Source organism: Taeniopygia guttata, chromosome 1A (assembly GCF_048771995.1).
Source record: "Taeniopygia guttata chromosome 1A, bTaeGut7.mat, whole genome shotgun sequence".
Taxonomy (NCBI): domain Eukaryota; kingdom Metazoa; phylum Chordata; class Aves; order Passeriformes; family Estrildidae; genus Taeniopygia; species Taeniopygia guttata.
In genome coordinates, this window is record NC_133025.1 from 37576569 (window position 1) to 37591690 (window position 15122).

The 15122-nt window shown below is 38.7% G+C and overlaps 1 protein-coding gene across 19 annotated transcripts in view; it reads left to right on the top strand.

Moving 5' to 3' along the window:
• The window catches only part of NAV3 (neuron navigator 3), a 521462-nt gene extending 515201 nt beyond the window's left edge, over window positions 1-6261 (top strand). For all 19 annotated transcript variants that reach the window (XM_072923966.1, XM_041713781.2, XM_041713789.2 and 16 more), the window contains 2 exons: window positions 1144-1347; window positions 3564-6261. In XM_072923966.1, the coding sequence (XP_072780067.1) occupies window positions 1144-1347; window positions 3564-3683 (324 nt within the window). In that variant the 3' untranslated portion in view covers window positions 3684-6261. The remainder of the gene's footprint in view (window positions 1-1143; window positions 1348-3563) is intronic.
• The last annotated feature ends 8861 nt before the right edge of the window (window positions 6262-15122 follow it).

The following is a 15122-nucleotide window of genomic DNA, read 5'->3' on the forward strand; positions in this document are numbered from 1 at the left end:
ACTTGTCAGACACAGGATTACAAGCCTTTGTCTAGATTCCAGAAAAGATTTAGTCATTGGTAAACTCAGATGAAGGGAAGTGCTACAGCCTGGAGTTATCCTGCTACCTCTGAGAAGCATTTCTCTTGGCTTATTTAGGCAGATCCCTTTTGTCACAGCCTAGCCTCAGTGCAGGGCAGAAGCAGTCTGGGTATCTCTATGCCTAATACAGGGAGCTTGGCTGCCTAACCTGAAGGTCTGCATTCAGCAAATGCCTAGCAGCAGGTGTTGCAGTGATAAGCACAACTCATCCTTTTGCCTTTATTACTAAAGTCCTCCCCTGTTACACTCCCTTTAGGCATGCAGCCCACCTATATCCTCCATGAGTGCTTGCCCTGCCAATAGCATGGTGTTCCTTGGATTGTGTGAAACTGTATGAGGCAGGAGAAGTTACAAAAAGCCCTGATGGATGGCTCCCCATTCCAGTGTATCGTCACAGCTAAAGGAACTCTTTAAAGCAGCTACCAAGGGGCTCTCAGCTAACATGCTGCTTGTGAATAGCAATAGCGAGAGGGGTGAATTTTAGTGAGGGTGCTACCAGATCTCCTAAATTTACAATATTCTCATTCTTCCTCTGTCCTTCTCCCAGATTCATAAGCATTTTATTCTTCATAGTGAGGAAAAATATATCCCTTGTGAAATTCTTCTCTTAACCTTTTGAAAGTTATCGCATTTAGGATGTGGACAGATGTCTGCCTTGGCATCTCATTTTGCTGGGAGAAATGAACAACCTGTACTGTCACCTTCTAATTCACTTCAAACAAAATCCAATTAACTTGAATGATTTTGATAGGTCTGTGTTAATTTCCCTGATATGCCTTAAGCGTATTACCTGGAGGTCTCATTTCACTTTGTATCAAGCACTTGCTGTTGTCTACAAGTGTCTGTAGTTATGGAGCATTTTCCAACTTGCAGCCACTCTGTGTATTGAAGGATCATTATTGGAGATGATCCGATCTCCTTAAGGTCTTATTTTACCTGAATACTCAGAACATCTGAAAGCAAATCTCTTTCTAAAATGATTTTGATGTTCGTGATGACTTTTTTTTCTGCTGGTACTAAAAACTCTGTAAAATACTTACCTGCCTTATATCCATAATGTAGATGTACGGTAAGAGGGCACCCTGGGAGGATCCCTCCAAGTGGGTAGCTGATACCTATCCATGGAGTTCTGCAACTCTACAGCATGAATGGCCATCACTACTTCAGTTAAGACCTGAAGATGTTGGTTATGAAGGTTATGCATCAGCAAAAGAAGGAACAACCTCTAAGCATGTTCCACAGACTGATACAGAGGGGGATCCCTTGGTAAGATTCAAATTTTTGGGAAAGGCTTTTCAGTATGTACTTTACTTTCACATGTTAAACTGTACACTGTGCAGTAAAAAAGTATTGTGCACCTGTTCCAGAATAGGCTTTTAAAATGAATCCTCCTATAATTTATGAAAATGTTGAAAATTAAAGGAAGCAGGAGGGCATGTATCACCAACAGATTAATATGTTCTTACATTGTTTGTATTTCCCATCTGCCCAGATGTATCTGATATCTGGTACCATGTATCAGGTCTTCATCATTATATTGTCTGGGAATAATAATAATAATAATAATAATAATAATAATAATAATAATAATAATAACAACAATAATAATAATAATAATAATTATTATTATTACTATTATTATTATAATATAAAGTTAATAAGCTTCTCATGAAAACATATTTATTCATCAGGCAGTTTTTCGTCTACATTATAAAAATGAAGGACTGCGATATTCACATTATCTAACTTACCTATCATAGAGAATTTAGTGAAAACGGAAATTAACCATCCTCCCATTTCTCATAATATTTTGAGATAACTGATGACTGTATAATAGTCCTAATGTAGAAGGAATGCAAGTGTGGTGGCATTAAATGATAAGAAGTTGATTTCCCTCAATGCCACATACTGTTTTATTTAAATATGATCCCAGACATTCAGGTTTACCATTGCCTCCTCTGATAATGGACTATTAAAATGCATATGTTGAACTGCTATTCTTGTGTAGTGCTTTCTCTGTGGACTGCCTTTATCATAATTCGAAATACCATTTTAGAGAACTGTATTTCTAGAATTTCCCCTTGGAAAGGGGAATTTCTCAGAGGAAAATGCACTTAACTCTTAACTGTGTTAAGAAAATGGTTCCTCAGCCTCAGTGTTTCATGTTCAAAAACAGACAGCGTCCTGAAGAAATGTAGAAAATCATCTTATTTGAATTTCTCTTCAGTTCCATAAGCTTCCGGGTGATATTTTCGCCCTGTGAGTTGAGCTTCCAGTGAGTGTGTTGGACAGGCTTCCAGCACAGCATAATCTCCATTATGGTGCAGCCTGAGTTCAGTTTCCTCCCACCCCTGCTCCCTGCACACTCTGGTCAGCATCTGTACCTGAGTAAACATCAGAAGCTTGGAAGTTGTAACCTCCAATGGAGCTCATGGGCGGACAGACCCTGCACTTGTGGAAACAGGACACATCTCATGCAGGATGTATTGCACACTCACCGCAGGTATCCTGTGTCTACAAGCACGGATACCAGTTAAGCTTCAGCAAAAGCTACACAAAAGTGTTGAACACTGTTCAGTGCCTAGAGAAACTTCACCATGCAAGTTAAAATCATAGAGATGTAAGGATTTCTGAACAAACTGGAAATGGGGGCTTAAAACACAAACTGCTAGGAATACATCTTTGGCTTTGGTTTTTCTTTGCCTGCTTTTTATAACGACAGTGTATTTGCTCCTTGGAAAACAGTGAAGTACTGTTGACATTGCTTGCAGTCTTTAGCATACTGGCAGAAGTGGATGCTTTATAAATAAAATCCTGACCATTATATAGTCAGGCATCAAGCATCCAAATAATTTTCTGGATCTTAGTGCTGCTATTTGATTATTTGCATATGGTTTTCAGGTACCAGTTATCGCTAAATTATGGTGGCTCTACTCTCCTGGGTAGGAGGATCTGTTGCTGTTTTGCTCCTGAGGGCAGCCCCTCAACACCAGATGGGACTCATTTATGAAGCAGCTGACATCAGTCCACCCCTCTCTCATTCCCTCCTCATCTTTCTCTTGTAGAGGGGGTATGTTACTGTGATTATGTTTGCAGTTGCTTTTCCAGTGTAATACATCTACACCATCCAAAAATTATCTGGAAGCTTGACTGTCTCCAAATATGGGCCCAGATGTCCAGCTGAGATTTGGCTTCCTTCCTCTGCGGTGTTGCAGCTGCAGCTGGCCTCACCCCTGAATTAAAGAGAGTTATCAGGCAACTCCATTGTATCCCTCTTTGGATATTTAGACTTCTATTTAAAAACCAGGAGGCAATGAAAAGAGTGTCAGTAGGAGCTGCTAACACCCTGCCCTTTCTGAAATCCTTTTGTACAGTTCCTCCTCTAGGTACCAGCACACCTCATACAGCTTAATTAAATTTTAACACGGTCACTGCGGTTTTAAATGAGAAGAGATTATGTAAACATTGCTTTCTTCTTTCAGATGAATATGCTAATGAGGCTTCAAGAGGCAGCCAACTATTCGAGCGCACAGAGCTGTGACAGTGATAGCACCAGCCACCATGACGACATTTTGGATTCATCCCTTGAATCAACTCTCTGAAATGGACAAATCTTGCTGTAGGATGATGGTAAAATCTGTTTCCACTAGACCACTGCCAGTATTAAAGCAGCACACCGAGGTCTCTCAGTAAGAATGGTGTGTTGTAGGGAGGCAGGAGAACTAACTCTGCAAAGTCAGGAAGAAAGATTGAAGTGGAAAGCTTGAATTAGTTTAATTTCAAGGCATTTCAATACCTATGGAGCCGAGTGAGACTCCATTTGTCAACTGGAAAGTGCCCTAGACCAAGGGCATCTGAGCAGATTGCACACATGTTAGCCAAACTGGAATATTTTTTTTCCCTTATCCTCTTTCTGTCTCTCTGTGTTTCTCTGTACAAGTTTACAGCGAAACTTCTTTGGATTTTTTTTTCCTTTATTTTATCCTGAGGTGCTGCATGAACAATGCAGTCTTCTAATTATCTTCTAACCTCTGTTGTGCCACATGGTGCTGGTCACAGGACGGCAGTGGTGTTTGTATTATACACTACCGCCTATTCCAAAATGAGTACGAGATGATAGTAACTCAGAAAGCACAAACAGTATTGTGCAATCACCAGAAAACATGACTGTGATATGCTGGATAAGTGCCAATTTAATTCTAACTGCCATGGTCACGGTGATGCGCTCCATAAAGTTTTTAGTACACAAGTCACAGATTTTATAAAGTTATTTTTACCACAAGGGTCTTTTTTAACCGCCTGCCCACTCCTTAACAACAGTTTTCTACCAATTATTAACAAACACTGATTAAAGGCTTTTTAGGGCTTCATTTGTTTGAGCCTTTTCAGTGAAAGAAGGAACATTTCTTATGGTGCTGTCTCACTGCCTTAAAATAGATTTCTAGAACAGTTTTACAGTTGGTTTAATTCCTAAACCATTGGTAATTGACACTGTTTTTTTCTTCATTTACTAACAAGAAAACATCAGTTAACATAGTAGCCTCATATCTGTATATCACGATTTTTTAAAGTAATGGATACGAGAAAGAACAGTTGCTATATAATATTTTTATCTTGTGAATAGATTTCTCTGCCTACCCTCAGAAGTACACAAGGAACCCAAACCCACTTTCACTGCCACTTAAATGCTGACAAAATCGGCTCAAATCCATTTGGTCCCATGGAATGGAATTTTTGGGAGGATAGATGTTTTGAATACTTATCCAGCAGAGCTGGATGCACTTGATGCAGCATGAGCACAAATATATGGGTTTGTTTTGTTGTTTTTTGTTTTTTTTTCCTTTTTCTAGTTTCAGCATGTTGTTTTGATTGCTATAGTTGTACATGAAGAATTCAGCATAAAAGAACACTGAAGCAGTGATGTCCACTGTGGAAGAGGAAGAGTTTATACTGTAAAAGTGGGTTGGTTTTGCACAGTCTACTGGGTGGGTATTGTAAATATAGAGAAAAAGAAAAAAAAAAAAAAAAGAAAAAAATCCTTGCACAAATCAAATCAAAAGCAAACAAACAAAAATATTGTATTTTATTCTGTTGGTGTTAAGAGATGTTTCACTTGCTGAGATTTCCTGTATGTTGCAAACAAATACAGAATGCAAAACCTAAAAGCTGTTATTACCTGGTGTGTTTGTCCTGTACTTACAGTTGTTACAACTATGCAGGAGCTATCAATGCTACAGTTAGCACACTTCAATATCTGTATGAAACCAATACATTTTTTGGGGGGAAAGTCTGAAAATGTTTGAAGTTCATATGTCACAGCAGGCTACAACCTCACTGCATCTGGACTGCTCAGAGTAACTGGAAAAACTCTTTTACCACAAGAACCATGGTTAAAATAGATGCACGTGAACAAGAAGGTACCTAAGGGCTCTGGCATTGTGTAGTCACATACTGTACACCTCCATGGATGTTACCTTCAGGTGTATCTGGTGCTATTCACTCCTCGTGGCCACCCCGAGGCCACCTGCTGTAACTTAAAGAAATCAATGCAGTTTCCAAATGGCAGTGAGCTGCATCACTGAATCTAAAGGTTCCTACACGGTGCTATTGCCCTATAAAATTGAATTTATGCATGTAGGATTCAGTCTGACCAACATCGTGCCCCCCAAACCTGGATCCATTTCTGATGCAAAATGTCAGTTCATACACCTTGACTGACTCAAAGAACTAAAGTAAAGCTGCTCTTTCTTCTACCTGTGCTCTGAGCAAACCTGCAAATCTTTTCCTGCCATATTTAGCTCACAAACACACAATATTACATATACAAAACTTCCTGCAATACATCTCAGTGAGTCCACCTAGTTTACAACTCAGAAATTGTTTGTGAAACATTTGTCTGTACACATTTTATATTTTGTACATTTTTGATGTAACATATTTTGTAAATAGACAGAAACAGTGAAATAAATCATCTGAAAATTTTTGTAGTCTTTGTAAAACCCTAATAATAAGTATTTGGTGTCATCGGACTTAACTGGATGATGTATTTTCTATTGGTTTATTGTTCCTCTAGCTTGTAAACCAGCTTGCGTATTTTTTTTTTTTTTTTTTTTGCAGGTGTGCACACTGTATCTGTCTAAATTATTACTTTGCCATTAAAGTGGAATTATTTATTGAAAACACAGTCTGATGTTTTTGCAGTCAGGACTACTTAACAGATACTATTTCAAATATATGAATATGAAAACAAAATTACATACTGAAGGATGTGATTCTTCTGTATTCAGCACAACTAATCTCAGTAGAAACAAAATTAAGATCTGTTTCCATTTCCAATGATTCAGCAAGATTTTAGTGACTAAAAAAATCTGTCCAAAACCAGTGAAGTATATTGCCTTATTTTGAAACTCAAAGAACTTAGAACTTCTTCCTCAGCAGGTATACATCAGTATTATTTGATAGAATTCAAACAAAGTATAATTGTCTTAGTCACCTAATCATAGACTTTGAGGTTGGAAGAGATCATTATCCTCCTGCAAGTTGCAGCACCTCAGCTGTAAGTCTCAGCAGCCAGTCTGTAATGCCTCTTGGAAGTGCAATATCCCAAGAAGGACCTTTAGACACATGAGTACAGAGTGGAAGATTCATCACCTCATCAAAGATGTGGGTAATTATTCACTGGGTGGTTTGGGCTTTTTTTAAGGGCTTTATTTGCAGTTAAATCTTACATACCAATTTTTCAAGAGAATAATATCCCATACTGTCCTTTGTTATGCCCTTTCTTCTTATACTAAAAAGCCAGTCATAATCAAAATCATCTTTTACAATAGTCTTTACTTGTCTTTTGAATAAGACAGGCAGCTTGCTCATTCCTAGCTTTTCACAATAAGCTCTGCCTTTCAGGCCTCATGTTTATTGCAGGACTTTATGACTATGTGGTTTATCAGATAGTCCACTCTGAAATGTGGGTATGAGAGTTGCACACAGCATTCCTGTCGTGGTTTTACATTTGCTATAAACAGAGCTAATAATCACCTTCCTACTCTCACTTCATATTTTCCGTGCTTAGGCTTCAGGGCTGACATTCACTCTGTAATTGCATCATCCCACTGCAAACTCATGTTCAGTTAATTATCTACCAAGACCCTGGCTTCTTTTCATGTTCTGTCATTTTGAAATACTTAGTCCAATCCTGTCTATATAAACTACGCTCTTTCTTCCTTAGATATATGAGTGCAAATTTATCTGTATTAAAATGATATTAAAATCAGCCCACCCTACTAAATTATTAATTCTCTACAGTTATCATCTGTCTAATTTAGAACTTCAGCAGTTTCCATAATTTCCAAAACCTGTATTGTCATTTTACTTTGTATTTCAATTTGTACATAAAGGTAAGTTATGATTTGTCAAGAGCAGAGCCCTGTACAATCCTGGTAGGACCTTCCATGAAGTTTTCCTGTTTACAGCTACTCCTGACATGGGTATATTTGTATTTCAGTTAATATGGATATAAGCATACAAAGTCGTGTGTATATAATATTACAGGAAATACATGCTGAGTTACATGGCTTCTTCATCAGTGTAGGTCTCCAAGGATGGATTAGATTCCTTTCTGCTGAAAATTACATATGTAGAGATTATCTTCCCCAGAAAAATGACTTAGACTAGGGTGAGCTTAGTGTGCCTTTCATATAATTCAGTGCTGCAGTCTTTGTATGTTGTCCAGCTGCCATTACTTAAGGGAAAAGGTATAAAATTTAATTGTTAAACTCATTCTATGTCTCCTGTCTCAGCATATATACCTATTAACCTTCATCTGGAGATCTGCTTGGTGAATGCCCAGGTTCCCATGACAGGAGTGGGATAGTGTAGCCTCAGAAAGAATTGTTTTTAGCAAAGTACTTGTGGCATTACTCTTCCTTAAAAGAACTCATTTTTTATTGTTGTCATTAACTAACTACAGTGTTTCTCAGCATGCACTTTTTCTTGATAACTGAATAATGTCACACAAATTAAATGCTACCACTAAGTTTGGCAATGCAAGAGCTCCAGATGCACTGTCATGGGAGAAATGTAATTCTGGTAATAATAATAGTAGCAGAAAATAGAATCTGTCATGAAAGATAAATTAACTAAAGCCAAGGCCATGTGACCTTGCCTTTATACACTAAACTGCATTTACTATTCTTTGTTCAGTTGCAGCCTTAAACAAATGCTGATAAATAGCAATGAGACAGCACACTGAATAATCATGTCTTTAGAAAAAAAATCATAAATGAAATAATGTTTCACCTTTGTTAGTGCATTTACTTGTTTTTCCAGCAATTTTTGTTAAATTAGATTATACAATTTAGGAAACTTAAATGCATCTTGACAATTAAATGCCAAACCTGGAAGAAAAGACACCTGGTAACAAAATAAAGCATTTATGTGATGACACATAATCAGCACTAACAATTTTAGCATGCCATATATGGATGGCTCTGACAGAACAAAGAAGCAAACGAAACACGTCACCTATACAACGAAAGCCCAAAGACTTAGTGAATGAAAAAGTAATTTAAATTAGTGAACTGTATTTTAGCACTGATAATTCAATATACCTTAAATACGTCATGCTGCACTCTGCAAGTGCAGTGAAAAGACATCCACAGTCTGAAAACAGACTCTTCAGTGCAGGTAAGCTGTTCCACTCATGCAGAACACATGCCAGAAAGAGATATGGCTTCTGTACAGCAATTCCTGAGCTACCCGACATAGTTCAGTGGCAGATGAATAATTTGGCTCCATCATTACCATAATCTTCATCTAACTGCCATGATCTTTAGTATATTCTGTCCCTGCTTTTGCTGGGTCGAGCTAGTGGCACTGTTTTGAACTAAGGGTACTGACTCTTGATTGTGGTTGTGCAAAGTCACACTGGAGGCAGAATTTTCATCTTAACTGAACTAACATTACAATGTAAAAGTATTTTTCATCTAGAGGAAATTAGAAACCTAAAAGCTATATAAGAAAACCTTGTTGTCTCATTAGTAATTACTCATTACTACTTAATGTCTTTGTGTTACTGCTTTTGTACGTTCAGTGTGTCTCAAATACTTTATAAATAGTTTTCTTGTAAAAATAAATTATGTTTCTGAGTATAAAATTATACTGCTTGTTTGAGAACTGGTTATTACCTTGTATCAATCTACCAGCCTATTTAACAAACTATGTCCACATGCAGTAAATTTCATCTCTAGCTTAAGGGTCTCTGGGGTTAAATAACATGTTTAGTCTTGCTATGTATTCTGCGTAAGTAATAATCTTTAATTTCTGTCCTGAATATAGGGTTAAACATGTGAAGTGCTTCACTATTTTCAAGTTCAGTGCCTACAATTTATTCCTCCATAAACCATCATCTTCAGAGAATAAGATGGTCAACTAACTGCTTCAAGATTCAGCTGAGCATTGTAGCAACTGTGCAGAGTATTACACTCAAGAATTATAATGTAATTGCATGCTTAGGCACATCATTCAGTGGTTTGCCATTTTGCCAATTGTAGTGTTGAATAAAACCTTCAGACCATGTTGGTAATCAGAATGGAGGGAGGCCTCTTTTTCTGGAGTGGAGCAGCTGCTGGCAATAAAGCCTAACTGCCTATTTTTAGCTACAAGACAACAGAGAGGTTACTCCACCTAGAGAAAGACAGACAAGCTATAACATAATGTTACAGGGCATGCTGGAAGAAGTGGTTCATACAGAAAAAATATCACCATCATTCATCTCTTACCATTCCTTGATAAGTCAGGTAACTTTTTTAACTAATAATAATATTTTCTTTCCAGATGTCAAAGATATTGGTGGGGGTGGGGTCTGAACTAAGCAGTAGTCAAAATGCAAAATACAAGACTGAAATTCAGTGTGAACTTTAGGACAAATACCCAGTCTTGAAAGGTTGTTATATTGAAACTCCCTGCCTAATTCTTGGGGGCATACTATAATGCAGAGAAATTTCACCTATACCCACATAATCCTCCATATTTGCTCAGTTATGCTGAGTCCTGTTGTCCTTCCTCTGAGGGAGCAGGATAAAGTAAAAAAAGAGGTCTGGTTCATTTGCCTATTTGTGTGTATAAATTCCGTCCCCTCAGTTTTATTAGCAGATCTGCTGCACTTCAGACCACAGCTGGTCAAGAAGTTCCCAATTAACAAGGCTGTTGTTTGAAGCCAAAATGGTGCACCAAAGAATGTCAGAGTAAATAGACTCCGGATGTACCACAAGCAGAGAATATTTTTGTCCTTGTTTCCAGCCAGCTTCCCAGGCAGATGCTTCAGAACCAAAGTACAGAGATCTGTAGCTGTGGTAAAGTTTTTTTTCTGGATCCAGAACATGAAGCTTCTTGCTACAAAAATGAAGATGCCTGTTGCAGGAATTCAGGTACTCACTCCTCTGGAAGTTCCAACAGCCCAAGTGGATAGGTTATCCTGGCATCCCTCACTATGAATACCCACACTACCCTCAGCTCCCATGGAGGAACATGTCCTAAAGTTGATGATGGGATAAAAATTGCTAAGATGTGTGGTAGGAAGAGGGGACAAAGCAGACATTGCTCTAATTTGTTCCAGACAATATGAGCAAAACCACCTATTCCTTCTAGAATGAAAGAATAGAGAATTTCTTCCCAGTGGTATTTTTTAGATAAGCTTTTACTGAAATTATTTCTAACACATACACATAGAAGATGATACTGCAAAGGTAATTTCTATATGGATCCAGCTTTTTATTAACACAGGATCCTTAACAGTCTGTTTAGACTAGAGTGGCAATGGTAGCTTTGTTGAGGCAGAATTTGCAACTTGCTCTGAGGACTGCCATTTCCAAAGAAAGGAAGGTATTTTGTCAGAGAACTCCAAGCATTGAGGTTTTAGCCTTTTTTTTTTTTTTTTTTTTTTCTACTTGGATCTTTTCATAGATAAGAAAACATTTCCTGTCACTGTCACGGGTTCTTTCCCTCCCTCAGCATTTTGTTCCTTCCCCTCTCTGCCCTTATGCCATTTAGCACATCCCTTCCTCTTTTGTCCTTCTCGTTCCTCTTTTCTCTGCTGGTTCTGTTGACACTCAGTTTGGCTCCCCTTCTCTGCCTGACACTTGTCCATCTCCTCACTCCCCAGAAGGCTGCTAGCTGCTCAGAGTGTGCAAGGACAGCATCATGTCCTTTTCTGGCTCTGAATGCTGAGCATATGCTGTCACAGCTGAGCAGAGTATGGCAGCCACAATCCAGCTAGCAACACAGTCCTCCTGGACTCTGCCTGAGTGCTGACTCCTCTGCCAGTGCCATGGCAAGACCCACTGCAGCAGCAGGAGAGGTCAGCAGCCTCTGGGAAGCCCTGTACCTTACCCATGGTAATAAGTTTGCAGTGAAAAAGCTGAATGACTTGCAAGGTCGTGACCCCTCAGTACTCCTGTCCATTTCTCTATACCCCCATCTCTGCTGACTGATGAATATTAGGTTAAAAAGCAACCTTTTACTGCTTTTAGTACTCTGCCAAAACTAAATGGCTCATATTTTGTAGCCTAGAGAAAGACTATGGGATGCAAGATGGGAGACACACAGTTATCTAGGATAGAGGACAGTGGGAGCAGAAGCTCTAAAGTTATTCTTCTGCTCTCAAACTGAGTATTTTCAAAGGAGTTTTATTCTCTTTCTTTATGGTTGGCTAAAGGAAAAGAAGAATATCAGCACTACCATGTCTGTGATCAAGAAAGGTGAATTTTTATTGTAAAAAATGGTAGAATTTTTCAATTTCAGAATTAAAAGCAGAAACATCTCATCTTGAAAGTCAAGCAAAGTCTTATTGGTAATTTGAAAGAAAATTAGAAATAGTCATGTTACTATAGGGATATTTGTTATGTAGACATTAGCTCTGGGCAAACACAGAAAATATTTTTCCATGGTTGATACAGGAGTTATAATCAGATAATATTATTTAATACTTTTTTAGTGATTTTGAAGCATCATGTTGAAGTGCTTTACAAAGATCAGGATGGACATTACTGTTAAGGAGTGAAAGGGAAAGAAATCTCAGTAACAGCAGCAGGGCACAGATGACAAGGTAGCACAGCTTCATGCAAGGACTGTGTGTCAAGGTGTTGCTCATGAAGAAAGCTCTGGAAATGATTGGCACTCCTACTGTCTATCACCCCATATTTCACAGGGTATTGTATCTAATATGCAGTTTTAGAACATTTTTTGGATTTTATAATGTAAGATACTGCTTTCCATATACGAAAAAGAAGATTCTGGGAAAGCTTTTTACACCCACATGGTTGTTCCTATGAGCAACCAAACTACTGTTTCGTATGAAACATTTTGTTGTCTGTGAGAATATATGCAATCACATATGCACATATGGAGAAGGAAAAGGGGAAAATTAATAATTGGATCTGGGGATTTTATAAATGGAAATTTCACAGGGCTGTTGATGTTAGTTGGAGAAGGAGGCTGATTCTATTTTCAGTGGTGACTCAGGATTACCTGAGAAGACTTCATATTATCCCTTGATGGTTTTAAAATTTATGGTAGTTTGTGACAGTTTTCCTCAAAATTTCTATGCTCAGGGTTATATGAGAGAAGGTAAGAATTTCGGCTTAGAGTCACACCAGCATTTATGTCTCTGAATTCAAAATTTCAGGTCTCCCAGTTAGCTGGACTTGGAGGCCTCCATGGCCCAGTAGAGCAGGGATTTCTTGTGTGCCTTTGGGAAGGAGAGATTAATCACATCCCATACTATGATCTAATGTTACATCTGTAAATGAGATTTCCAGGCAACTGCTAGACGTGTGGTTTGGATCCCATATTTCTAGTTTGATAACTGTAATCTTAGATATAACTCATTTACAGACTAGTCTAGTCCAGCCAAAAGACCCCATTTCATTAGGACAGGGTTAGGCAGACATTCTGGCAGCAGCTTCTGTAACTCCATTAAACATGCTCAGCCTAGCTTTTCTCAGGAGATGGCAGCAGTAGCATTCCTGAATTGACTGCAACCATTTACTTTGAGTGGCATGAGGTGTAAAGCAATAGTTAGGTGGGAAAAACCTCTTGCCCCTGAAAAATCCTCCTTGCAGCCATGTGCAGCATTATGCTTAGAAATACAGACCCGTGGGTGTTTTGTGCAATGAGAGTGATAGCTGAATATTTCATATGTAACCCAAAACAAGTCTTCCACTTTTTGAGCCATCCAAACGAGGCACTTTAAGCAATGCTGTGGCAGGGTAGCACCATTGCACTGCTCCTGACTTGCCTGCAAAGGTCCCCTCTGTCGACACAGCAGAGGGCTGAAGAAGGAGGGTGAGGAGTCTGACAGTGCTTGTGCTTGCTAGTGAGCAGGATTTCATATTGCCATGGGAGATGAAGATGAGGCAAGGGAGAAAAGAGAAGATAGGCATGACATGACATGACATAAGCAGGCAAGAAGCAGAGAAGGAAATATTATATTTTAATTCATATGGGTTTTTCCTGATGCTGTATTGAGAGCACCTGAGCACTTAAATACTATGACAAACAACTTTCATGTCTTGTTTGTACTATAATCCTTCCCCCAGGGGGAGAAGCAGAGGCAGAACATTTTGTTTTCTGAAGACATTTTCATTTGTTTTTCTTTAAATCCACATGCTGCTGTGAGACTGGAGTGGTCAGAGGTGGGTCTCTGGCAGTAGTAGGTGAGGAGCTCACTTTCAGTGCGATGCTCCCAGTGGGGCATGAATGGGCAGGATCCACCCTGCTCACAGAGATCCTTTGCACCAAATGCACAGAGCTGGAGGACTCTCTTCCACTCAGATGTACAGAGTGAAGTTTATAAATCTTGGGCACAACTTCGCAAGTATTTTTATGATATCAGTGTGTTTAGTTTTCTTTTAAATGCTGTGAAAAGCTTGTATGCAGCTCAGAGAGAGGTTTGCTACAAATGCAGCATCCTGACTTGCAGACAAACATAGCTATTTTACTCCATGTTACCTGGAATTTTCTAGGGCTGTAGACTTCACACTCAGATATGTCACAGAGCCTCAGCCCAGCTGAGAGGTGACAAAAGCAAGAATAACCATTGCCCTGCCCTTACCCTCCACTGTTTGCCAGATGTAATCTGTGTTCCATTTCAGCCTGCCACTTTTCATCAGTCCTTTGATCACATCCAAGCATGAGATGGTATGGATGGCAATGATACAGTTATCTGTGACAAAAGATGAGTTATATGTATTTTTCACATATGGTTGCACGTGAATCCAGACTTATTATTCTTGGTTAGGAAAAAAACCCCAAAATGTTGTCTAATTATTAATGTAATGGCTGCTCAAAAAAAAAAAAGAAAAAGAAAAAGCAAATAAACAAAAAGCCCCAAAAGCAAACAAATAAACAAAATGACAGAAAAGACTGTAATTCTGTGCTTTTCTCCTACTTAGTTCATCTAGGAATCCCATGTAAGGAAACAACTTTTCCTACCCAAAGATGATAACTTGTCTCAGATCCATAGTCCCTCTATCCGTTTCTGCCATCTTGAATAGGCTGCAGGGTGCTCTTAACCTCAGCAGTGCCTGAGTGTCTGATCAGTGCCCAAATACTGAGTGACCCTTGAAGCTGCTTGAGTGCACCATCTGTGGCTAGATATTTAACAGGGGTTGTTGTCATTTTTTTATTAACTCATCCAATTTATGTGGAACATCCCCAGCCTTCTCACACATAAACAGCTTTCTTCTCCCTGATGCTTACAGAGGGTGGAAAGGTATGTTTTGTGTAGGCTCCAAGAGGAAACCTGTAGATTTTAGGTATATGTGTGATCTAAAAAGGAAAAAGACAAGGGAAGGAGAAAGGAGTTGCAGATAAGCCACATTTGCTTTAAGGTGGAGAAATGAAGTGTCACTGTTGTTTATTCCTGTCCTTGAGGTGTCAACTAACTGAATAAGAATGAAAAACTGAGTTTCTTCAGGGAAGGGTTTCTCCCTTTCTTCCCAAAGCTCATAAGGACAAGGCAGGTGACTTTTGAGGAAATAAAGTTA